Source organism: Budorcas taxicolor, chromosome 10 (genome assembly GCF_023091745.1).
Source record: "Budorcas taxicolor isolate Tak-1 chromosome 10, Takin1.1, whole genome shotgun sequence".
NCBI classification, from domain to species: Eukaryota; Metazoa; Chordata; class Mammalia; order Artiodactyla; family Bovidae; genus Budorcas; species Budorcas taxicolor.
This window is the reverse complement of record NC_068919.1, coordinates 60109216-60136784: the sequence shown is the minus strand read 5'-3', so window position 1 is coordinate 60136784 and position 27569 is coordinate 60109216. Positions and strand designations below refer to the sequence as shown.

At 38.6% G+C, this 27569-nt stretch overlaps 1 protein-coding gene across 1 annotated transcript in view; it reads right to left on the bottom strand.

Annotated features, from left to right (window-relative positions):
* The window catches only part of FBN1 (fibrillin 1), a 274877-nt gene that overhangs the window by 103622 nt on the left and 143686 nt on the right, over nt 1-27569 (bottom strand). The window contains exons 10-18 of the mRNA XM_052647051.1: nt 19914-20093; nt 19168-19308; nt 17028-17147; nt 13493-13618; nt 11602-11724; nt 8339-8461; nt 7128-7280; nt 3503-3556; nt 1822-1947 (exon numbers count right to left, since the gene is read on the bottom strand). Coding sequence (XP_052503011.1) covers nt 1822-1947; nt 3503-3556; nt 7128-7280; nt 8339-8461; nt 11602-11724; nt 13493-13618; nt 17028-17147; nt 19168-19308; nt 19914-20093 — 1146 coding nt within the window. The remainder of the gene's footprint in view (nt 1-1821; nt 1948-3502; nt 3557-7127; nt 7281-8338; nt 8462-11601; nt 11725-13492; nt 13619-17027; nt 17148-19167; nt 19309-19913; nt 20094-27569) is intronic.

The window sequence follows — 27569 nt, the reverse complement described above, 5'->3', positions numbered from 1 at the left end:
GCAGGGGATTGGTTCCAGGAACCCCATCCCTGCCATCCAGGTTACCAAAATCTGTGGATGTTCAAGTCCCTTATATAAAATGGTATAGCACTGGTGTATAATCTATGCACATCCACCTGTGTACTTTAAACCATCTCTGCTGCTGCTGCTGCGAAGTCACTTCAGTTGTGTTCAACTCTGTGTCTCTAGATTACTTATAATACCTAATACAACATACATGCTATGTAAATAGTTGCTGGTATATGGAAAATTCAAGTTTTGCTTTTGGGAACTTTCAGGAATTTATTTTCAAATATCTTTGATCTGAGGTTGGTTAGATATGCAAATGCAAACCTCACAGATGTGGAGGGCTGTGTTTATAAGGTACTTAAAATATGGGAAAATCAAATATAAAGTGATGCTATTGTCTGAGCAAATAGCATGCTGAGAATTCTGTCAACATTGTATAACAAATGCTAACACTTCCCCAAAGGGTCAATATTGCAATTCTCAACAGATGATGTCAGAAGAATACGGAACTTTAAATTAAGGACTTGAGGATTAAGAAATAAAACAGCCAATCCCTGGAATTCTCTGGAAAGTGGCTGGAGTGGATCTTTGATTTCTAACTTCACACTTCTGAACACAACCTGAAATATGAACATGCATGCTCAATCAAGTCCAACTCCTTGTGACCCCATGGATTGTAGTTCGCCAGGCTCCTCTGTCCATGGAATTTTTTAGGCAAGAATCCTGGAGTGGCTTGTCATTTCCTCTTCCAGGGGGGTCTTCCCGATCCAGGGATCAAACCCATGTCTCCTGCACTGCAGGAGAATTCTTTACCACTGAGCCACCAGGGAGCCCTGAAATATGAACATCCTTCTGATGATAATGGGTCCGACTCTGGAATAGACACTAGAACTCTGAAAGAAGAATCCCTTCTGCCTCCCAAACTCTCTGTTTGCTTCGCATGGGGTGATTTCAGGATAAAGCTAAAACATCTCTGTGTCTTTCTGGCATGTCCAAATAAACAATGATTTTTCAAGTCTGCCAGTGTAGAGAGGCTCTTATAGAAAAATGAAATTGTAAAACTTTTGAGGTGTGTCTAGTTTGAAAGTACTATGTGTACTCAAATAATAACCATACTCTTCCAAAAAAGGGGGCCCTAAAATTAAGGGTATGAGAGAGAAAGAAATCATTTCTCAAAATTCAGTATATATCATAAATGTAGACTTTTCCTTCTGAAACGTCAGGTTGGGGCCAGCAATAAAATTTAGGGAGACAAAAAGAAACCCACTAGTCAAAATAAGAGGGTGTTGTGGTAAGTCTGTGTCTCCCCTGATCTGCTTCTATCTTCCATTTTCTTAGGTACGTATTTAGCCTGAAACATGGGGGGAAAGCTGATTTGAATGGGGGCAGAGAAGATGCTCTGATTTGTTGTTAGTTCTTCTTATGTGAGTGCAAATGCCACATATTAAGAAGGAAAGCAGGTAAAAATACTGAAAGTAAGATTTCTGCTTCTTTGAAAATAAGTGCTATGTCTATTTTGCCCACAATGACAATTGGTAGCAGCCTTAACAACAAAGGCATCCAGTAGGGTAGCACTCAGTTCCAACCTGCACAGTTAGAGAACTGTACACTGTATGAGAGGGACGGTTGCCATGGTCCACCCTTGACGTAGTTAAACAAAAGATATAAGCCGTCAGGATGCAGCTATGCTGATACCCACAGTATAGAGCATCTATCTGTCAAGTCCTTAAGGTACTCAAGCAGTTTGCTCAAGCAACAAAAGAAAGAATGCATGATGCATGAAATGTCTTAGAAAACAGTGAAGCTTCTTACCAACACAGTTTTTCCCAGTTGAATCCACTTCATATCCTGAGTTGCATATACATTTGTAGGTCCCACGGAGGTTTTCGCAAATTCCGTTTGGGCAAATATCAGGATCTAATGCACATTCATTTATATCTGGACCACAAAAAAAGCTCATAAGCATTAACATGCTAAAGTAAATGTCAAACAGACTGTCAAAAAATTACAATAAATGTAAAGACATCAGGACCTTGTGAAAATAAAAAGGCTTCTCCTTGATAAGCAACTTGATCCCTTTTTTCTTACTGCAAGATACTCTGAATCAAGTCTTCCCTCCATCAGTCCCTGAGAGGAAACTGGCATATGAGCTAGAACTACAAGGTTACCAACCCTTAATCAAAAGGAGAACCCCTGGACTTTCTCTTGTCCAAACACCAAGATGGGAAAGTAGATCAAATACAGAGTCCAAGTTCCTACAACTGGTCTCCCTGCCATCAGCTTGTCCCTCTTCAATCTACCTTCTATATTGCCACCAGACTTAGCCTAAAAACAGTGACTGTGTCATTCTCAAGGTTCAGACCTTCGTAGGTTTGATAATATCCTCAATATTAAATTAAAATATGAATGTTATTTATTCACTTTAAATAATTTACTCTGCCATGAACAATACATAATGCCCTCTTCACTCTGTGTTGGGAATGCCTGGAGCAAGCCTAATCATTGGTTCAAAATGTGCACAATCATCCCCTGCTCTGGAGAACCTCTGCTACTCTGGCCGGGTAAGGATGAGCACCCTCTTTTGGGTGCTTCCAGACAAAGGAGAGCTCTCATAGTCAAGGGTGATGCAAAGTGACCATCAGTGAGTGGCTAGTCTCAAATCTTGTTCCCTGACTCTTCTATAAATGAAGATTGACCTTTTTTCTTTCTCAGATTCCTATCACAACTTATTTATTCTCCGCTAATTCTTTCATTATACAGTTCCTTACTTCTCTTTTCGCCTCCAAATATCCACCCCCAGCCCTTCCTCATCCATACACACTGATGAAACCAATCAAGAGAATGAACTGACAATCAATTCAGCCATAATTCTCTTGAATCAAATCATTTAGTTTAATATTATACATTAATCTCTTCCTCTTTCTTATCTGTGTTTACACTTGTTTCAATTCTCCCTTTTAGTTTCTTTCATGGCACCAGTATTTCTCTAGTTCTAACTCCTACACTTAAACATTTCATTTTCTTTCAGCTAACTGCTATCACTGCCTGCTACAAAATACAAGATGGCTCCCTATTGCCATCTGTTAATGACCACTTGCTAGTTAAGAAAATGTTCAAAATGTGCAGGGGTTCACCTGAACTTGTAACCCTGAATTGTGCTCGACCGCAGTAGACCCAAAGGAGGGCCTGGCTGCCCTTTCTCATAAATGAGCCATCACAGCCAATGTATCTCACGCACATCGACCATCCTGGGAGAGGATCCGATATTTCAGTATGAAGCCCCACACCCACACCCAGAAGCCCCAGGACCCACTGTGCCACTGTTCTGTTCTGCCACTGGGGGCTTCCAAGTGTCCCAGGTAGATCACACAGTGAGAGTCAGAGAGGGGGTTCAGATGAGACTGGTGTAAAGGGACCAACTGGAAACCCACAGGGAGGCCCAGGGCTGCCTCTGCACATGCTTAAGGTAGTAAATTTCAAAACAAGTCCTTACCGCTGCCTGCTGACGTTATTCCTGGCCCACTGCTGCAGAGCGCCTGATACTCCGCTGCAATAAATTAACAGATAGTAAATGATTCCCTTGTTTGCAGAACAGGTCGATCCTGCCCTTGGCTTTGCACACATCATTTCCTCCAAAGTAAGTGGAACTGAAATAAAGTGGTAACGGAAAAGGAGGCATCCCCCCAGGGGGAGTCACACCAGGCTCCCATTTAAAGGCTCCGCAATCACTGTGGAAAACGACTTGTAAGGATATACGCAAGTTCCAGCAATTCCTTGTGCAAAGCGCTTTAGGAAAAGGTGTTTTTCCTATGACTTGATTTTGTTCACCAGGGAACACTTTACACTTACAGTGAAATGTGCCTGTTAAAATGTGGTTTCTTAACTCTTAATAAAACTCTCTCCCACCATCTTGGGAATACATTTTTTCTTCGTTCAAGCTATTTTTTTTTTCAGAACAAGTTCTTAACATTTTCTCATTTCTCTGCAAATTATCTAGCCTTCCCTCACAAGAATACGAGGGTGTGTACACCTGCATGTACGTGTATTTTTAGTTAATATGCATCAGGATGCCAGACTTATTCTATACATTAAATCCATAGGGAAAATATTGCATAACATTAAAACAGGATCTTATTGAGGAAATGGCAGTATATAGAATATGTTCCCAAATTTGTGACGGAATCAGATTTCTATTTTTTAAAATTCATACAGTGTTTTAGACACAATTCCAACAATATTTAGATGAACCTAACAGTAAATGATGGAAATGGAGAACTAATAGGAAATCACACTTAATCCCAAGAAAAGAAACTAATTTTCCTATAGTTGCCTATGGATTCAGGCAACTACAGAGTTTCATAGTCAAATGCAGATCCTTTGTGCTTAAGCAATAGGAGAATTAAAAATTAGGGATGGGCCTTTTTAACAGAAGCCACTTGTACCTTGGTGCTGAAGCAAACACACGTATAATTCCATGTGCCAGAAAATTGCATTCCTGATGATAGGGGATGCAAAGAAGTTATACATATCCAAAAAAAAAAAATGACTGTTAACCCTTCAGAGCCTCTGTCTTCCAGCAAACATGAATTTGAGAAAAGTGGTAAAACCCCTTACTTTTTAAAATCATCTTAAAAGGGGCCAAAAAGGGAACCGATGGGAAGGTGGCTGCCACTGTGTTTGAAAGCCAGGGACTGGTAGCAAAAATAAATATATCCTCTTTATTTTCTCACTTCAGCAATTAATTAAAGCACTGGTGAAATAGAGTAAGTAGTAAAACAGGGAAAAACAACATCATGCTAGTTTTGCTAAAAGCAGTTTTATAATTAGCACTAAATTAGTTAATGCTTGGCCTAAGTGGAAGCAAATTGTGGTTGTTATTCTTTTCCATTTGGGCAGGATCTGGTACTAGACTGCAGTGAATTCAGATCAGCATGGGTTTGAACACTGACGACAATGCTTATTGCCGAGGGTCTTGGGAACAGGCCCTTTGCCTCTTCTAGTTTCCTCTTCTATAAAGTGTAGAAAAGGAAATTTCTGTAGATTTACTGAGAGAACATGTAAAGTGCTCAGCACAACTCAAGCACTTAATACATGGTAGGGGACCTGAGCTAACTTAGTGTCATGCCCCAGACACAGTAGAATAAGGGCAGAAGAGAAATTCCTAATCATCATTCTCCTGACTGATTGCTACAAGCAGTAAATGCTCAGCAGTCAGGGAGATGTATCTTCATATATAGTTTATTTGACTTCCAGAGCACAGAGATGAGCTTTGCATGTTAAATGGTTAGTGTTTCTCATTAAAGTGTCTAAAGACATTTTTCGGATGCTTTCAGTACCTTCTAAAACTCCCCCTCTCTCCTGAAATAAGGGACATCCTACGTTTTGATCCTTCATTATTTGGCATTTTCATTTATCAAAGAGGTGGAGAAACCAAACTCAATGGAACCATTTCCACAAGCGGACCACTTCTGTGCAAATTCATTCAAATATACAACAGAAGCTAGTGGAACTAAGCTTCAAATGTGACTATCTTTAAGCTTTAATGCTTACAGAAATCTGCTCTCTTTGGGTCATCTTATTATAAGTCTACCTCTTTCCTATGTATCACAAGAATTCTTTGGAGATGTACTTGGTCCAGAGGAAAATGTAAAAGCAAAGAACGGTATGCATCAAGGGTCCTGGATTCTAAGTTTTGGCTATTCTATTCATTCAAGACATGATCACCTATATTCTTGTGTACTAGGTTTCAGGATACTCATCTACCTTGTAAATTCAAAATATGCAAGGAAACTACTTTGAAAAGTTAAAGCAACAGGCAAACAAATAATATTAATAATACACTACTATAAAGTTACATGGAAGTATATTTTTAGATTACATTTGTATATTATATAACTGAAGTGTTGTTGCAAACATGCATTTCATTGATTAGTGATCATATAGTTAATGATAATTTGTATATTATTCACCAGGTGAAGCAGTCATCTGAAATAAAGCTTGCTTTCTTTAACTGGCATTCCCCCAATTTAAAGGCTTTAAAAGTCTTCCACTTCACTTTTTCTAACTTCTTATAACAGATTTTAATTTCTAATTTCAAATAATAACATTCTCAAAATGGCGAATGCTTAAAAATTGTGAGTTCATCTTTAATTGATAGTATCTAGGCCAGAAATAAACTAACTGTATCTTACATGTAAATCAACCAATCAGAGCTATGTGTTTTCAATATTAGGACTTACTCTATTTTAGGACATTAGAAGCCAACAGCCAAAGTACGTTAAAATTATGTTCAAATGTTGACAGTCTATTGCTTTCATTTCAATAAACTATTTTTGTCTTACAAAAAGAAATAATTTACAACTGGAGAGGATCTTCCGGATTATCTAGGACAATTTATTTTCAGATTAAAAGGCCAAGGATCCCTTTTCCATATTATCCAATTTTATAATTGTTTACTAATGTAAACCATCTCAAATCCTTTTGAAATTAGGTAAGAAATATTCCTAAATAAACAAAAATTCACAAAAACACCTGAACCCTCCAATTATGTAATTTGCCTGCCTGTGGCTGGAGAGCAGAATTCTGACTCACTGACCAGTTTTCTTTTCGCTAAGCTATGTCACTTTGAATTGAGAAAAATACTTTTTCCCTAGAGTGGAATAAAATCATTTAGGGAACGCACACCTAAGTCAACATGAAGGATTTGAACAAAATTCACAAATGGACTTTTGGAAAAAAGTTGGAAACAGTCAAGTAATCTGAAAATTATTTATTTTTACGCTCTGTAAAATTCTGCTTTTGTAACAGCTCCTGCAAAATGTAACACTGTGAAACAACTTTAGAAAACAAGGTAAGTTGCATGTACTCTAAAGAACAGGAATATTACTGAGCTGGAGAAATTCAGATGGGAAGCATAAATGTGCAGCTATCCAGATGATAGCTGAGTTGGTGGGTAATGTGTGATCAAAGCCTGACCAGCCCTTTTCAAGACCCCTGCAAGGTATGTGAGGCACCTGTAGAGGATCATGTAATCTTTCCCCGTGACTTCCATAAATACAAAGACTGAAGATGGGGGCAGAAGGCTGGCAGTACCAGGGCATCCCCATGACACAACATACCTGAATTCTGTGAAGGACATGGTTGGCAAGGCTCCCCGAAAGCATACTCAGTGCTGGCACAACAGCATTCAGACTTGGTAACAGCACCAAACAAGGGTTTGACACACTGGCCTCTTTTGTATCCACCATAGCATGTGCTCCGCATGTGTGTGTCTGAACAGGAAGAAGCATCTGTCATCACACTGTCATTTCCAACAGATGGGAACCCCCTAGGTTAAAGTTGAAGCTGGCTTTATTTAGCCATGTCACTGTTCTTACCCACAGAGAATGCCTCTGGTATTAAGCCTCAATAGAAAACAAAACAAATTCTTCAGCTTCCAAGCACTGGAAACCAATTACTAGACTCTTCCAGTTTTCTAGGGACGATCATGGTTTAGCCACTGTGAGATCCTTAAGGGCTAGGATTATACCTCACTCATTGTTTTCTTCCCCAGGCTTGTACAGAGAAGGCAGTTAATAAATGATGAATGAATGATGGATGATCATTCAATCTCACCATATGATAAACAAGATTTTTATTAGAAATACAGCCCACTCCAACATAATCATACAATTATTGAGTATCTGAATTAGACGTACTTTCAAAAAGGAGGATGTCTGATCTGTAAAATTATATAAATCTTAGATATTGGTCTAACTAAGCAGTATCATCTTTACCACCAGGAGGGGATTTCCAGCTATGACCAATCTTTTCCCAGTTCAAAGGGGATTGGGAAAAATTCCCTTTTCTAAGAATAATTTGTATAAAATTTGTATCCATTTACTCACAAATCGGAAACTTCTTATAAAGCCACAAAAAACTATTATCATATAAGTTTCTTGATCATCTATATCCTCTTTTGAATTCTCTACCTCCCTTTGGACATTCAGTTCCTTAGCTGAAAATGAAATGTTCATCGTGAGATAATTAGGGACATATAGGTCAATTCAAAGACCATTATCAACAAAGGAGGGCTGGAGAAAAGTGAGGACAACTAGGACAAGGAAGAAGGAGAGGTGTGGAGTCTTTTGGTTTTCATTTATCTCAGCTCATCTTTCTATCCCTTGAATTAATATTCACTTTATACAAGAAAAAAACTGACCCTGTTGGTCTGTTGCCCACAGATATTAATTGTATCATACCTGCTGCAGTAGAGTACATTTGCTATTGGTTGATTTTACTGACAGAAGGTGGATCTCTATAGTACATCTAGTTATGGCCGTAATCTTACCAACACACACACGTCCATCCAGACCAACGGCCAGTCCAGGAAAGCATTCACATCGGTAGGAACCATCAGTGTTGACACAACGCCCATTCATGCAGATTCCAGGTGTTTCACACTCATTAATATCTGTGGTGGGGAGAAGCACTTATTAAAAATGAAGTCACTTCATCTAAAACCATAATGTGCTTACAAGTCTAAGACTTGAAAATAGAGAAGACTTACAGTAATGTGCAGCATCAACAATAAAAGCTCAACAAGATGCCTTTCATTTTCCTTTGAGGAAAGAGGAACGAAAACTGAGAGATAAACTGTCTGAGTTTATTTCTTTTCCATATAAAGCTATTTCAATAACATTCTCCGGAGATTTTTTTTTAATCCAAAGTAAGAACCATAAAGCAAAAACAGAATTGGAAGAAGAAGGAAAGTGACAGCTAAAAGACAAAGGGTCTTGTGTAATGTTTCACATGGCAGTTCTTCCAGGACTGTCAGAAATCTAGCTTGATAATAAACTGCATCTTTGACCTGGGCAGGAAGCTTCTCCTTTTGGCATCCAACACTCAGACTGGTGTCCATTCCAGTTATCACTCATGCCTTAACTCACACTTTAAATCTCTGGGACAATTAGAATGGCATAAGGAGACACAGAACTAAAGCCTAGATGGAACACCAAAAAAAAGGAACAGAAAATGAATATAGATGATTTTGATGACTGTTCCAAGCCAACAACAGCAGTGTAAGCAAATGGAACCCAGCAAAGAAAAATCTCTCTTACACATTACAAATATTTTACAGTATCATATGTGTATATTAGGGAGGTCTGGTAAAAGACTTTATTGGGCACATACTAATAATAGCAGATATTTTCCCCCTCAATATGGGGAAATAGAAATGATACCAAAATTCTGTTTTGGAAGACATATAACACTTAGAAACAAGCCATTTTATAACAACTCCGTTTATAATATACAACGAGTATATGTGAATATTTCCTTTCTTCTGAGCTTAAAAAGGCAAATTGAGACTGAAACACCTCTGCGTTTTACTCAGCTTGTGTTATTTGGCACAAAATACATTCAGATGGTCCAAGATTCCATGTACAGATTGTATTTTAAAACAGCAGTTATATTTTAATACATGAACTCAAATTGGTTCAGTTATTCAGGTCACTTTTTTGTTCAAATTGAGATCTACAGTAAAGCAGTGGTGACTACCGCCTGAAAAGTAACACAAAGTTTTTTTACTGCGGACAGAGATGGAATGGGGATCCAGAGAGCATTGCTCAAAGTGAGCGGCCTCAGCCTTCAGAGAGTGATCAAGGGAGGCCAGGCTGGTCATCAGATTAGTCAACTGTAGAGATTAAATTAGCATTGTTCATTCAGCTTTGAATAGTCACAGCTTTGGGGGATCAGAACCAAGTCCTTAGCACTCAGAGAAAATCTTATTTCATGATATCGAGAGAAAAATTATGGAAAACAAATACAGCATATAAGAAATTTCTTTCCTTTTTCTTCCTTTATTCTTATTACAGTATATGCATTCCATTTACTCTATATATCAAAATAAAGAAGACATAGGGAAGAATAGGAAGCATTCTTCCCTTCTCTTTCTAGCTCTGTTTCTTAAGCTAAAATGGTAAAGTCAGAGCAGAACTTTTAATCATCAGGCACTTCCAAATGAATGGAACACTCGGTTTATCAATCAGACACTAGTTCACTAATTGCAAACAGTTGCAAAACCTAGTTTCACCTATGAGGTCATAATGTGCTCTGAAACAGTTACATCAGCATCATCTATTGGCCTCCCTGAAGAGGCTGTGGCCTGGGTCACTGGCAGCCTGTAGGCATCGAAAGGGAATCTTAGCAAGCTCCAAGGTAAGAGGAGTGTGTGTTCTCAAAAAAGGTCTGTTCACAAAGGGGCTTTCACATTTCCTTGTGTTATTTTGTTTGGAAGCCTAGCTCCAAATATTCCAGCAATCATTCCCTTCCTCTTTCTTTCTCACTTGTACAGCACTTAATCTAACAATCTGGTGCTTTGTTGTATGCTGTCTTAATATTTCCATGTGTTAATCTTGTCTTCCTGACTATAAGCTCCTCCCCACACATAGCTCAAAAGTACAGAAACCAATTTCCTACTTCTAATTTTTTAAAAAAGAAAAAAGTTTCTCTTGCTGTGAAGGCAGATTTGCACAATATTAAGAGCCACTGATGTGAAGGTCATAGAGAATGTAGGTAAACAACCAAGGGCTAGAAGCTCTTTTAAGCCTAGAGAAATTACACATCATGCAGAAGACTTAATAAACACAAGGCTTTCTACCATAACGTCTTTACCAAAGCTGCCCACCAGGGGCACTCAGAGAAGCACCATACAACTTGCTCCTGCCTTCTCAATCTTGAATCGCTTGACACTCTACACTTATACATCTGAAGCTACAAGCAGAAGGCTTTGAATGCATGCCGTATTTTAGCAGATTTCCGGACCTGTTTTCAGTATGGTGTTCCTTGAGGGTCTGGTTCCAACTCAGATCTTGGACACACATGCAATAGTTACTCATCCTTGACTACATTAGGCAAGAGACACTAAGCGCAAACTTATCTCTGATGACTTTGCTCAGGACCTCAGTGTTCAACAGCACAAATAAAAATTTTCATTTTGCTTCACTATCTGGAGCAAAAAGATTATTCCAAAAGTTACAGAACTAAACAATGGTTCCTGGTTCCTTTATTTCTTCTGTTTAATCTTATTTTCCCTTTTTGCTTAATGTGACTTGATAAAGTTTAAATAAATTGTGTTTCTTAAGGTATTTTGAGGTAATTACTAAGAGATCATTGTAGTAACTGTCTACAATATTTTGTTCAGTGAAGATATAAGAGGTGGCAAATGACAGCCATCAAGAAGCCAACTGCAATTATTCCTCAACTACAAGGAAGAGATGTAACTCAGCTTATGCAATAAGAGCTTATGCAATAAGATGCTCATGGCTGTTGGTAGTCCAAATGAGTTCAGCTTCTCATTCATTTTCTATGGAGCCTTGGGCTCTTTGGAGAAGACACCAAAACACCCTTTCTGAAATACGAACAGCCTTCTGAGTATAAACCATAGCTCTCTGGATGGCTTAATTTAAGAAGTTCCAGTCAGGTTTACTAATCCAGAACTAAGGGTACTATAAATGGGGAGAATTAATAGGGAAATGCGGTAGGTAGCTTTAAGCAATGTAGAGAGGAGGAAAAACAGGTGAAGAACATGACTGAAAGTTTCATAGCACAAACCTTTACAATAACGCCCATCTGATGCCAGCTGAAATCCAGGTTTGCAAATACATTTAAAACTGCCATCTTCATTGATACACATTCCATTAAGGCACATATTCCTTATGCTGCATTCATCCATATCTGAAAAATATAGAAGGTGTATTTTCTTAATGACCAGATAAGTAAGCTTGCAAAGGAAGCCAATCTGGATCAATATACTTTTATTTCTTCACATTTCTCTACTTCTTGTTATTATTGTCTAACGTTAATTTTCATCCAAATTACAGCATACAAACAGAAGAGTGACATATGAAATATGTATTTGAAGTTCTCAATTTTTGACCTGTGCTATAGGGCCAAACTATAGGACGTGGATATATATACACACATATGGGCTTCCTGGGTGGTGCTAGTGGTAAAGACACAAAAGATGCAGGTTCTGTCCCTGGGTTGGGAAGATCTCCTGGAGGAGAGCATGGCAACCCATGCCAGTATTCTTGCCTAGAGAATCCCATGGACAGACAAGCCTCGTGGACTACAGTCCATAAAGTCGCAAAAAGTTGGACATGACTGAAGTGACTTAGAAAGAATGCATATATACATATATATGTATACACAAACATGTACAGATTATGAAATGTATATGTATATGTGTATATGTATATCATATGTACATATATTACATTCATATAGAATTATATAAATATGAAATTTCATATAAATATTAGGTTGGCCAAAAAATTCACCTTACAAAAAAACCTGAACAAACTCTTTGGCCAACCCAATATATATATTTAGAGATTCATATAACTTCTAATATACTGAAAATAAAAACAAAATCAAAATTAAGAATGATGAAATTTGAAATGTATTTAGGCTACTTCCTGATTCTTTGAAAAGGAGAAACCAGAGAACTGCTTGTAGTTTGAATTTTAATAGGGGTAGCAAAAAAATATTTTTAAAATGCAAGACAACTATAGAGCATAGCCATGACAGTTAACCCTTAGGATCCCTTGATCATAGGGATATTTCTTGAAATTCATCAATATGCTGTTTTATTTAACATTGCAGCTCTTAGGAGGCACTTGCTCTTCTAGACACAGTGTGTTTTCACTTACAGGCTTTAGTCAGACCAAAGTAATTTATGATTTTTTCTTTTTTAAACAAGATTCTATCCCAACTGAGAATTTTGGCATTAAGTCTTTGAATTGAATCACTGAGATAATATTCTGCCAAAAATGTTTCTAAGAACAATTTTGAAATTCTTTTAACGTATGAATAGATTCTTGGGGTCTTTCCCAAAGACGTTGGGAAAGATGATAAGGAGCATTCTTCATTTTTTGCTAAAGGTCTAAGAAGTAGAAACTCATCAGTAATTGTCATATTCTCAATTTCAGAAAAAATAGGCAGAGGAAAAGACAGAATGAAAAAGCCCAATTCAAAGTGAGGTGATTAATTCAACAGGCAATATGAAGGTTGACTCTCAATTGTCAATATTTCTCTCAAATTTTACATTTTCAGATACTCATTAGTAATATTTCATTACTGCACAGATACTTTAAACAAAAGACTTTTAAGTGACTGAAGAATGTATGATATTATGTGTGTTCTATTTTTTTAATGTACAAATTCTGACTGTTTAAAATTCATAAGTAATGATTTATGTTATAGAAGTTTCATCATTAGGAATCTTTGAAAAGCAAGCTCGGCTCCTATATTTAAAATGTTACTTGACTTACACAAAAATGAATTAAAGGAATTAATACTATTGAAAAGTTAGGTTTCTTCCCAGATAACCACAGGTGAATATATACATTTTACTAAGTATTTGACCTTGTCTTGTTAAAGATTTTTGGTACTGAAACTGCAATGGAAAAAGCCAAATAACATTATTATTACATTATATTACCTTCACAGTTCTTCCCATCTCGTGTGACGTGAAATCCTGCATTACACACACAATGGAAACTGCCATCTGTGTTGATGCAACGTCCATTATTACAGATACGGCCATTCTGTAAACATTCATCAATGTCTAAAAAGCAAGAGTTAAAAAGAAAGAAATAGATTTATTTAGGGGATTTAAAATTATTTTACTGCTCCTTCTCACCATCTCCAAACTCATGATCTTAGTCTTGGGTTTCAGTTACTAAATAATACCCTTCAACATAAATTCAGAATTAAACAATATGAAATGTAATTAGGATGACTAATAAAAGTTTGAAAGACATACGAAAGAAAAGATGCTGACATAACAGCATTCAATCTAACCCTAATTTCTAATAAGACTCCCTAAATCTCAATTCTGTAAACAAAATAGGTTCTTCTGTATCATTTCCTAGCTAATTTAATGAGCCAGAATATATCATTATTTACAGTGAGCTTTGGCCGATTTCTGTTAAGACATGATCAAAAAGGCAAATCTGATGATAGCTGTATCAGAATAATTAAACAGAAATGCCATTTAAAAAAAACCACAGCTAAAAAACTTAATTCCATCTGAAAACTATCAATCATTTGGCTCTTAAATGCCTATCTTCCTTATGGCAATTCTGGTCCAAATACAGTTTTGTTTATAAATTCCTAGTCTCTTTTATAACTTTATGAGTATTCTGTCTACCAAACAAAATATTGGTACTTTGGGGATATTTTCCCTTTTTTTTCTTTTGTGTTTAAAAATTATGCCAAATTATATAACAGAGCAGGATACAAAAGTGTTAAAAATGACAATAATTCAAACAACCTGTATCTGATCTTGCATTTAAAGATTAATAAACGTAAAGTGGACAGCAAGGTACCCTGGATTATCTATTCCCCTCAGAATAGATGCCTGGATGAACATCAAAGGGGATGAACGCAAACCATCCTGTCTACCGAGCACATAACCTATGCCAGGGCTTATTCCCCAGGAGACAGAGGCCAGGGCGCTGAGCAGAGCTGGATGGGAGCAGACCTTTCCACGCTGAGTGGAGGCCACGTGTCCCTGGGTGTAAGTGCTCTAAAAGTCCTCTGGGCGACAAGAATGTGCACTCATGGCATACTGGTTATTCTGACTGTCTATCCTGTGTCTGCACGGTGTCTTGTGGTTGACCCTCAGACGCACTTTCTTTCTGGGCAGATCCAGCAGTGGTTTCCACACGAGTCATTGGACTAGCTGAGGCAGTCTGGGCTTTCCTTCTGTCTGATCTTTGTGCCAACAACCTACAATCGTTTTCTCTCTCATTTATTTCTTAATCCTTACTAAAATCTGACTCGTTCCATACTCTAAAAAAAAAAAATAGTAAAAAGCCACATATTCTTCAGCAGACTTTTTTTTTTTAAGATTTTATAATCTACTTTTTTTTTTCTTTAAGGATTTTATAATCTATGGAGGCCCAGGGATAAAATAAACAGGATAAAGAGTTCAGCTCTTTCTCTCCTCGCTAATTTGAAAATGCCATCGGGGCTCCGCTGCCTTACAAAAATAAATGAAAAGCTTGCCATTCAAAGTCTTGTCTGTGTTTCTGTGCTTCTACTGTCCCCTTCTGTTCAGTTCCACCTGTCCTCCTTCTCAGCTGAGTATACAGCCTTTCTGACCATTCTGTGACCACTGTCATCTATCTCCAAATGTGAGCATGTTATCAACTTCTCGTGTTTGAGATAAACTTAGCACTAGCTCTTAAAGACGGAGAAGGCAACGGCACCCCACTCGAGCACTCTTGCCTGGAGAATCCCAGGGACGGGGGAGCCTGGTGGGCTGCCGTCTATGGGGTCGCACAGAGTCGGACACGACTGCAGTGAGTTAGCAGCAGCAGCCCTTAAAGAACACAGTACTTGAGGCTTTTAGGTAATCCTCAGTCTCTAATAAATGAAGTCTCAGATTGATGACAGTAACATGCACCTACACTGGCTGGTTCCCACCCTAGAAGAGTGCTTTCAATGATGTCTTCTATTTGCTTATTTAATAGTGCTGTCTTCTGAAACATTGGTTTCAGTTTATTTTCCACTATTGAAAAATGCCTAATATACTGTGTATGTGCACTGATTATTTTAAACAAAACTCATAAAGAAGGACCTAAGCTCAGTTAAAAATTCAAACTATACTTGTAATTCAGTAAGTAGACCATTAATAGAAATATTAACAGATTCATGTGTTGTTCTCCAGGTTTTTTTGCTCAAAATTGCCATTTATAAGTAGTGTATTAAGACACACTGATGGCAAGAAATCTCGAAGTCAGAACCAAATTCAAAGATTTTGAAAACAGTCACTAATAAAAATAAACAAAAACAACACTTGTATGTCTTCAACTCATATAAAGAACTTTTGCTAAAAGAGGCAAATAAAATTAACTCATTAATGGCTGACAAATTTTTAAAGCATACAAACTTCCCTATATTTCCCCATATTTAATTTCAACAGAGAATTTTCTTGCTTTTATCTGCCTTTACTTGATCCATGATAATAGATCATTCTGCACCAAATTTATAGAGATATAGATATTTGAGTCCCCTGAAGTGGGAAGCACATCTTAATTATTTCTATCTCAGAAATTCAGTATAACATTGCTATATTTTAAATGGATAACCAACAAGGACCTACTGTATAGCACAGGGAACTCTGCTCAATGTTATGTGGCAGCCTGGATGAGAGAGGAGTTTGGGGGAGAATGGATACATGTATATGTATGGCTGAGTCCCTGCTCTGTCCACATGAAACTGTCACATCGTTACTTCACTATACTACAATACAAAATAAAACATTAAAAAAAATAAAGAAGAAACTCAGTACATCAAAGTCATCTAAGATGACTTTTGGGTGGACTAATAGGTCAACTACTAAACAAAATTGAAGGCAAATTTTTATGAGGAAACTTTATAGCAGGGCTTCTCCAACTTTAACACACATAAGGATCCCTGGAAGACCGTGTTCAAATGCTGATTTGGATTCAGCAGGTCTCAAGTGGGGCTTTAGTTGCTGTATGTCCAACCTGCCCCTAGCTGATGCTACTGCTGACCACATGAATCAACAGCAAGAATTTACAGGCACTTCTTATCCTTCAGGCCTTTCCATTCAGCAACTAATTGCAGAAAATTTCACCTGAAAGTTTCCTCTGCTTTTCTGTCAACAAAGGACAACCCTATTCCCTAGCTTTCTGATTACAATTTAAGAGACAATAGTGACAAGGCAAAAACAAAGGGGGCGGGGGAGGTTGGTAAAAAGAAGATATTCCCATAGGCACAGAAGCATCTTTTAAAATAACTGGAATGTTTGCCAGATTTTATGATGTAACATAAAATTATGATGTAACATAATTCGGAGTAACAATATGTGGAATTAAGTGCAAAAGGCAATGGGAGTATCTTAGTCTCTCCAAGCAAGGGTTACTTAAGCTCCATGGAATTCCTCAAAGCAAATTCCTTACTTAGCATACATGTCCCCCATGCCAAGCTCAGACTGAACATACCTCGGCATTCTGTCCGCGTGAGTGTGCTCTGATAACCAGGTCGGCACTGACAGGTGTAAGAGCCCTGCGTGTTAATACACTCGCCACCAGCACAAGGGTTCTTCTCACATTCATCAACATCTGCAAAGCACGGTATATTTTAGGAAGAAGTTAGATGGCCATAACTCTAAGACCATTTTGTTGGTTTCCTTTACATGTTAAAACACTTTCAAGAAATAAATAGCTTAATGAAAGGTTCCTTTTTCTTTCCACTACAATAACGGTGCCACCAGCCACTTGAAGACTGGTCAGGTTGAGTAGTTAAAGTGTATTATTTTCCTGTGTCATTCTTCAGAGTAAAATGCCAAAGAGTAGCAACTCAACACTCCACGCTAATAAACATTTTCTCTTCCCTGGGTCTGGTCTTAACGGAATCAAACAGACTAACATTTCAGAAGTGGCTTCTGGGTAGGATTCCAAGTGTCTCTTGAAACTCGTTACTTCAATAAAAAGAAGGCCCAACCATACCTAATCATTTCTTTCTGAGTTGCATTAAGAATATTACAACAAACCATGAAGCTATCGCAGTTTGAAGGACACGTCTCGCCCACCACTGAGGATGCCACCACCACCACCTTGCCCCCAGACAGGCTCTCAGTAGTTTTATAGTCATTTAGAGCTACCGGTATACTTACAGGTAAACTGGGTTTTATTCCTCTGTAAAGACGAGGAAGCTAAGGCTTATGGAAGATAACCCACTTGTTTGAAGTCACAAGCTTCTTGTGGCAGATGCAGGTCTGATCTCAACCCTGAGCTAGATGTTCCCTCTCCCACCTAGCTCTGGAGGACTTGTAAGGATTGAAGCACTCTCTCCTAGTGGGCTACTCGAAGGGGCTTTCGAAAACATTTTATTCTTGTGTTATATTTCCTTCTTCACTAACTTGACTGCCTTGTCAACACTTAAACTTCCTTGCTTCATTCTTTAATGACTAACTAGACATAGTTGGTTAGTTATTCATTCAAATTAGTAACACATGCAAAGTTTCACAATTTGGGGGTATTTTTAACGCTTTGTTTTAATGGTCAGGCTTTAATACGATGTCTTAAGTAAGAGTTACCAGCAATGCCTTGAATTTATTTTACAATGAAAGTTAAAAGCCACTATAGTAGGCATAGGATTTTCCCGGTGGCTCAGTGGTAAGGAATCTGCTGGTCAATGCAGAAGATTGGCTTTGATCTGTGAGTCAGGAAGATCAGCTGAAGAAGAAAATGGCAACCCACTCCAGTATTCTTGCCTGGGGAATCCCATGGACAGAGGAGCCTGGTGGGCTACAGTCCATGGTGTCACTAGAGTCAGACTCGACTTAGCAACTAAACAACAACAAACAACAGTAGGCATAAGAATGCCCCCGCAAACATGTTCATGTCCTAATCCCCAGAACCTGTGAATATGCTACATGGCAAGGGGAGTCAAGTTAAGCTGCTAGCTGGTAGAATATCCTTTCCTCCTGAAATACACAGCTGTGCTGTGCTGGGCTGTGCTTAGTCACTCAGTCGTGTCCAACTCTTTGTGACCCCATGGACTATAGCCTACCAGGCTCCTCTGTCCATAAGGATTCTCCAGGAAATAATCCTGGAGTGGGTTGCCATGCCCTTCTCCAGGGGATCTTTCCAACCCAGCAATCGAACCCAGGTCTCCCACATGGCAGGTGGATTCTTTACCAATTAAGCCCCCAGGGAAGCCCAATATATAGCTGGTCCAGTGTAATCACAAAGATACTTAAATGTGAAGGAGAGTGTTAGAAGAGAGAACCAGAGAGTTAGAGAGAAATTTGAAGAAGCTACACTGCTGGCTTTGAAGATGAAGAAACAGCCCTTTAGCCAAGGAAACAGACAGCCTCTAGATGCTGGAAAAGGAAGAGACATGGATTCTTTCCAAGAGCCTCCATAAGGAACTCAGCCCTGCTGACACCTTGATTTTAGCCTGGTAAGAAATATGTCGGACTTCTAACCTTAGAAATATAAGATAATAAATCTGTGCTGCTTTAAAGCCACTAAGTTTGAGGCAATCTGTTACAGCAGTCATAGAAAACCTGTCCAGTCATGGAGCAGAGCTGCATGCAGCAGCCTCTCGGTGCCAGCGCAGTGGTTCATCACGTACCAATGCACTCCCCACGGAGGTCCAGCTGGAACCCTTTGTTGCACTCACACCGGTAGCTCCCGGGGGTTGGGATGCAGCGTCCATTTTGACAGAGATAGCGAAAGAGCTGGCAGTAATCAGTGACGTTGACTGGTAGCACCCCTAAAAGAACAGCATGAGACCCCATTAAAATTATTTAAAATTAGAGCATCTTTCATCAGCACTGAATTCCGTAATAACAGGGAAGATGCTGAACCTTAAAGGAAGGAGGACACTCGTTGGGCAAAGGTTATCTGGTACCAACAGAGAGTGTTTCCATTCCTGCCTGCAGAGAGTACCTGTGCATCCCGGTGCACGCAGCCAGGTACTGCAGCCCAGCAGTAGCCTGCTCCTCTGCCCACTTCTCCCTCCCCCTCTCTTTGCCTCAGGTTCAAGCCACCAGTTGGCAGGAAAAGCTTAATATTTAACTACTTGCAAAATTGTTTTGCATGATACATAACCCAAAGTGTAATTTTACACCTCCCCTCTATGAATCAGATTTAAATCTCTCCCACAATATCAATAACAAAAGGATGCTAATTTCTGGAGAATATGAAATTGTCCATTTTCCTCTATGTAATAGGCTAGTTGAGAACTTTATACATGAGACTGTGTAAATGCAATACTTAAGAATTCTAAATTTAATGACTTAAGCAGCATAAACAATGACAACAAAATTAACCTAATTAATGCAAGAAAAGTAATTGGATGACTTTTTGAATTCTTACTTGGTGGTTCCCGCGATGGATATGGATATTCCACTGGTGGTCGAGGGATCATGATTTGAGGCCCAGGAGGAAAGCCAGGAGGGACAGGGGGAACGGGAGGAACGGGGCCAAGGGGTGGAGGAGGATATCCTGGCCTCTCAGGAATTACCATAGGGACGGAGCACAGCTTGTTGAAATCCTCTGGAAAAAATACAACACAATAGCTGAGCTACAGCATATGTCACAGGCCCATGGGAATCACCCTTACTGTTTAAAGGAATTCTGAATAAAATTGATCCACAAATGACATAGGTCAACTGAAGAAAAGGCAAAAAGCCAACAGACTTCATTCCCATCCCTAATACCTAGAGCAGCAACCACGCAGAAACAATAATTCAAAACCCCCCAAAAGGAAAAACTTTCCATGGTAGTACCACATACCCCTCCTAAAACCTAAGAAGTCTTTACCTATGTCAAAATTGACCTCGAGGTAGAATAGAATAAGATGCCACGATCTCCACCCAGTCTTCCCACCCATGGCTCCCACAGGGCTCTAAAGAACACATGATTTATTTGATGTATGTTGGAAAGCTGCTGGTGGTCTTTAGCGGGGATGAGACATGATCAGATGAACATTTTCAGATCATTCTCATTGGATCTGGAGAATGTACCAGAGAGAGACAAGGCTGCTGCAGAAGCCCAAGGGCAAGACAAGGATGGCTGGACCAGGGAGCTAACGATAGAACTGGATAGAAGTAAACACATCTGAAGCATATTTAGAGATAAGATAAATGGATTGTGCTCAGGGAAGGAGTAAATGTCAGTAAATAAGGGAATAGGAAATCACAGGAAAGTCGTAGCTGAGGAGAACAGGAAATCAGGAGTGAGCTGTAGTTCTCCACTTGAGAAACAAGGCTGACGTGGGTGCCGTCTGCTGAGATGGGAAACGCTGTGACGGGGGCAGGTTTGGTGAACAGAAGCCAAAAGCTGAACAGGTGAATTCTGAGATATCAGACATCCACATGGAGATGTCACATAGCAGTTTTATAAAAGAGTTTGGAGCCTAGAGAAGAAGTCAGGGTTGCTGCTAAGTTTGGGGGTTTTCAGTGGACGGGTGGTGTTTAAAGTCATGGGGATGGGTGAGCTCCCATGAGGAAGGTGTGGAAAGTGAAGAGAAGGGAGTAAGGAGACAGAGCCCTGATGGATACCTATTTGTAAAAGACAGAAAGTGACAGAGAAGAAACAGCCCACGGGGCAGAAGAAGCACCAAGGGTGATGATCAGCTGTTTCCCCTGTGACTGCACATGCAGACCGAATCCTACTTTCCACAATGCCAGTTCCTTATGAGAATAAATCATGTTTAGACTTGTGGCACATTTCAGGGAGTGGGGGGCGCAGCAAGGGAGACTTCCAAACTGGTATTTTTAAGCAGGATTCAAGTTTTGAGAAGGGTATTTACTTAACTATCCATTTTCATGTTTCCTATAAATAGCTGTATTTTGTCATAGTTCACTTCAAAAAGTAAACTATATGACTTTAAAATTTTCTTTTTTCCCCTCTTTCCAGAATGTTGATGATTTTATTATCTCTGTCACACAGGAATTCTCCCATAGAAACTTTTCATGCTACCTTCATCCATTAATAGAAATTAGGCTAGTATTTTTATTTTCCTTGGGGACTAAAATCTGACTTATTCAATCACACAGTAATATGTCTTACTGAAATGTATGCATATTTCAACCTCATTGGACATATTGTCCATTAACAGTTGGCTAAACTTTTCACTTTCATGCATTGAAGAAGGAAATGGCGACCCACTCCAGTGTTCTTGCCTGGAGAATCCCAGGGATGGGGGAGCCTGGTGGGCTGCCGTCTATGGGGCTGCACAGAGTCGGACACGACTGAAGCGACTTAGCAGCAGCACAGAACAAATATACCTAGCTACCATGTACTTGTTATTTTCTGATCCATTACTGAAACGTTTTCAATCATATCTGACATTTCCAACTCAGATTAAGTTTATGTTTTCAGAGAATTCTATTACTGCATTATTGATCTGGAATTTTAATCCACAGAGATTCAGTAATGCCTGACTGAATTTGGAAAGGATTTATATGTTGTTTATGCTTCCCTGAATCAGAATGCTACAATCCCTATTTTCAAATCACAGTGATCTTTCTTATAGAATTATTACCTGGATATGCCATATCATTTTCTGGCTACCTGCTTTCTTACAACTTTCTACCACTAAGACTGTGAAGCAGCATTTTAACCAAGGATCATATCTAACTCACAGTTAATTCCTACTCTCAGCCTCACCTGGAAAATTGGACATAAGAGGAATTTATTAACTATGATAGATTTAGTTGAATTGCAATTGTACTTAGTTTCCAAGCACCAATCAATCTTCTCTTTTAAAGGTCTTTTAGGATTCCTATAAAAGAAGTTGGGTAGCTTATCAACATTTCTGCTAATTTGGTTATATTATTTTAGAGTGTGTCAGTCGCTCAGTCATGTCCGACTCTTCGTGACTCCATGGACTATAGCCTGCCAGGTTCTTCTGACCATGGGAATTCTCCAGGCAAAAATACTGGAGTGGGTTGCTATTCCATTCTCCAGGGGAATCTTCCCTATCCAGGGATTAAACCTGGGTCTCCACCATTGTAGGCAGATTTACCACTGAGGCACCAGGGAAGCCCAAGCATGCCATTAAATTCATCTTAACCTCTCCATGAAAGTATATCAGTCTGGTTCTGTACTTTTTCCTACGTTAGTTTAGGAACTTTCCATTGAGCCCCTTTACATTCAGAATCAGCAAATGGGGCTAATTTTGTTCAACTGATGTCCATCTTTTCTATCTCTATTTAACTTGGAGATGAAACTGATTTTTTTTTAAAGTGAAAAGCTGACCAATCTGAAATAATCCTTCCTATGTTATCATTCTTCATTCATTAAGAACCTAGAGCTCTGTGGTATTGGTATGAAACATTTGAACAAACAACGAGCAAACACACACATCTACCTGAAAACTAGTTTGTTCTATCCATTTGCCCTACTCTGAGCCTATCTTGGGGTTGTACATCTTTCAGTGGTACCCCTGGGAGAGCAGCTGCCTGGAAAGTCACAGAGGGGAACCAGGCCTTCTGCTCCACATGCCCTAAAGTAAGTCCTTAGGCACATATGCCTACTCTAGTCCTCTTTCTTCTATTCAAGGCCTGATCGAGACAGGAAAGAATTCACATCAATGCTGCTGATTCCTAAGTTAATATATATATTTAAAAAGCAATTCTCCTGATATCCATGCTGTATGTTTTAGTGGAAAGTCATGTGCTTCTAAATAGCGATCTACTATATGGTCCCACTAATGAACTAAGGAGGCAGCATTATATTTTTAGGCTGTAGACAGTCAAAATATATGGCAATATATAGCTTGTTATATGTTAAAATATTGAAAAGACTTTCTTGCTTTTTAATCCATATATATAATTCTCAATAATAAACAGAAATTTTAAAATAACATCTGTGAGCAGGTCTATAATCCATGATCTTGGGGCATTCACAGTCTGTGAATAGCACACTCTGAAGTATTTCATTAACTCTGCATTCATCCATCCTCATATTGACTTTTTCTCCTAAAATTTCCTGATCAAAACACACTTTCAGGAACCAGATTGAGAAGTAACTATAACCCCAGTTTTTACTTACAACTGGTGAGAAAGATGTCACCTAATAAGTTGTACACTAACTGAATGCCTCCCATCAGCAAGTTTTTGCCAAGTACTGGTGAAGTGTTAAAAAAGCAGAAGGAATGTGGCACTGTAATGATGACTGAGACCCCCTAATGAAATTTATCAGCTAGCAAAAAAGCAATGCAGGAACACATACGGGCCCAAAGCTGAGCAGATGGTGTCTATCAAAGCAACAGTACACACCTAGAGCACTGAGCTAGAAGGTAGCACTTCCCGCTGTGGCTATCTTGGGATGTGCATGGATTAGGTCATATCTGAGTGGGAACTTAACCAACAAGAGGGCATATAACAGGTAGAGGTGGTAGGGGTGAGGAGTGGGGAGTAAGGACCTGAACTGAGGAGAAGTTTGAGAAGAGAGGATGCCTTCTTTTCTGACCATAACGCATTAAGATTAGATCTCAATTACACGAGAAAAACTATTAAAAATTCCAACATATGGAGGCTGAACAACACGCTTCTGAATAACCAACAAATCACAGAAGAAATAAAAAAAGAAATCAAAATATGCATAGAAACTAATGAAAATGAAAACACAACCCAAAACCTGTGGGACACTATAAAAGCAGTGCTAAGAGGAAAGTTCATAGCAATACAGGCATACCTCAAGAAACAAGAAAAAGAGTCAAATAAATAACCTAACTCTACACCTAAAGCACTAGAAAAGGAAGAAATGGAGAACCCCAGAGTTAGTAGAAGGAAAGAAATCTTAAAAATTAGGGCAGAAATAAATGCAAAAAAACCCCAAAAGAGACCATAGTAAAAATCAACAAAGCCAAAAGCTGGTTCTTTGAAAGGATAAATAAAATTGACAAACCATTAGCCAGACTCATCAAGAAACAAAGAGAGAAAAATCAAATCAGTAAAATTAGAAATGAAAATGGAGAGATCACAACAGACAACACAGAAATACAAAGGATCATAAGAGACTACTATCAGCAATTATATACCAATAAAATGGACAACGTGGAAGAAATGGACAAATTCTTAGAAAAGTACAACTTTCCAAAACTGAACCAGGAAGAAATAGAAAATCTGAACAGACCCATCCCAAGCACAGAAATTGAAACTGTAATCAGAAATCTTCCAGCAAACAAAAGCCCGGGTCCAGACGGCTTCACAGCTGACTTCTACCAAAAATTTAGAGAAGAGCTAACACCTATCCTACTCAAACTCTTCCAGAAAATTGCAGAGGAAGGGAAACTTCCAAACTCATTCTATGAGGCCACCATCACCCTAATACCAAAACCTGACAAAGATGCTACAAAAAAAGAAAACTACAGGCCAATATCACTGATGAACATAGATGCAAAAGTCCTCAACAAAATTCTAGCAATCAGAATCCAACAACACATTAAAAAGATCATACACCATGACCAAGTGGGCTTTATCCCAGAGATGCAAGGATTCTTCAATATCCTCAAATCAATCAAGGTAATTCACCACATCAACAAATTGAAAAATAAAAGACATATGATTATCTCAATAGATGCAGAGAAGGCCTTTGACAAAATTCAACATCCATTTATGATAAAAACTCTCCAGAAAGCAGGAATAGAAGGAACATACCTCAACATAATAAAAGCTATATATGACAAACCCACAGCAAACATTATCCTCAATGGTGAAAAATTGAAAGCATTTCCCCTAAAGTCAGGAACAAGACAAGGGTGTCCACTTTCACCGCTACTATTCAACATAGTTCTGGAAGTTTTGGCCACAGCAATCAGAGCAGAAAAAGAAATAAAAGGAATCCAAATTGGAAAAGAAAAAGTAAAACTCTCACAGTTTGCAGATGACATGATCCTCTACATAGAAAACCCTAAAGACTCCACCAGAAAATTACTAGAGCTAATCAATGAATATAGTAAAGTTGCAGGATATAAAGTCAACACACAGAAATCCCTTGCATTCCTATATGCTAATAATGAGAAAGTTGAAAAAGAAATTAAGGAAACAATTCCATTCACCATTGCAACGAAAAGAATAAAATACTTAGGAATATATCTACCTAAAGAAACTAAAGACCTATATATAGAAAACTATAAAACACTGATGAAAGGAATCAAAGAGGACACTAATAGATGGAGAAATATACCATGTTCATGGGTCAGAAGAATCAATATAGTGAAAATGAGTATACTACCCAAAGCAATCTACAAATTCAATGCAATCCCTATCAAGCTACCAGCCATATTTTTCACAGAACTAGAACAAATAATTTCAAGATTTGTATGGAAATACAAAAAACCTCGAATTGCCAAAGCAATCTTGAGAAAGAAAAATGGAACTAGAGGAATCAACTTGCCTGACTTCAGGCTCTACTACAAAGCCACAGTCATCAAGACAGTATGGTACTGGCACAAAGACAGAAATATAGATCAATGGAACAAAATAGAAAGCCCAGAGATAAATCCACACACATATGGACACCTTATCTTTGACAAAGGAGGCAAGAATATTCAATGGAGTAAAGACAATCTCTTTAACAAGTGGTGCTGGGAAAACTGGTCAACTACTTGTAAAAGAATGAAACTAGATCACTTTCTAACACCACACACAAAAATAAACTCAAAATGGATTAAAGATCTAAATGTAAGACCGAAACTATAAAACTCCTAGAGGAGAACATAGGCAAAACACTCTCAGACATAAATCACAGCAGGATCCTCTATGATCCACCCCCCAGAATTCTGGAAATAAAAGCAAAAATAAACAAATGGGATCTAATTAAAATTAAAAGCTTCTGCACAACAAAGGAAACTATAAGCAAGGTGAAAAGACAGCCTTCTGAATGGGAGAAAATAATAGCAAATGAAGCAACAGACAAACAACTAATCTCAAAAATATACAAGCAACTTATGCAGCTCAATTCCAGAAAAATAACTGACCCAATCAAAAAATGGGCCAAAGAACTAAATAGACATTTCTCCAAAGAAGACATAAAGATGGCTAACAAACACATGAAAAGATCCTCAACATCACTCATTATTAGAGAAATGCAAATCAAAACCACAATGAGGTATCACTTCACACCAGTCAGAATGTCTGCGATCCAAAAGTCTGCAAGCAATAAATGCTTGAGAGGGTGTGGAGAAAAGGGAACCCTCCTACACTGTTGGTGGGAATGCAAACTAGTACAGCCACTATGGAGAACAGTGTGGAGATTCCTTAAAAAACTGCAAATAGAGCTGCCTTATGACCCAGCAATCCCACTGCTGGGCATACACACCGAGGAAACCAGAATTGAATGAGACAAATGTACCCCAATGTTCATTGCAGCACTGTTTATAATAGCCAGGACATGGAAACAACCTAGATGCCATTCATCAGCAGATGAATGGATAAGAAAGCGGTGGTACATATACACAATGGAGTATTACTCAGCCATTAGAAAGAATACATTTGAATCAGTTCTAATGAGATGGATGAAACTGGAGCCGATTATACAGAGTGAAGTAAGCCAGCAAGAAAAACACCAATACAGTATACTAACACATATATATGGAATTTACAAAGATGGCAATGATGACCCTGTATGCAAGACAGCAAAAGAGACACAGATGTGTAGAGCGGACTTTTGGACTCAGCGGGAGAGGGAGAGGGTGGGATGATTTGGGAGAATGGAATTGAAACATGTATACTATCATGTAAGAAATGAATCGCCAGTCTATGTCTGGTGCAGGATACAGCATGCTTGGGGCTGGTGCACGGGGATGACCCAGAGAAATGTTATGGGGAGGGAAGTGGGAGGGGGGTTCATGTTTGGGAACGCATGTACACCCGTGGTGGATTCATGTCAATGTATGGCAAAACCAATACAGTATTGTAAAATATAAATTAAAAAAAAAAAGAAAAAGAAAGAAAGGATGCTTGAGTTTAGAAATGCACAGGCTGGGTTCAAGGAAAGCTGAATTATATAATTTAATTA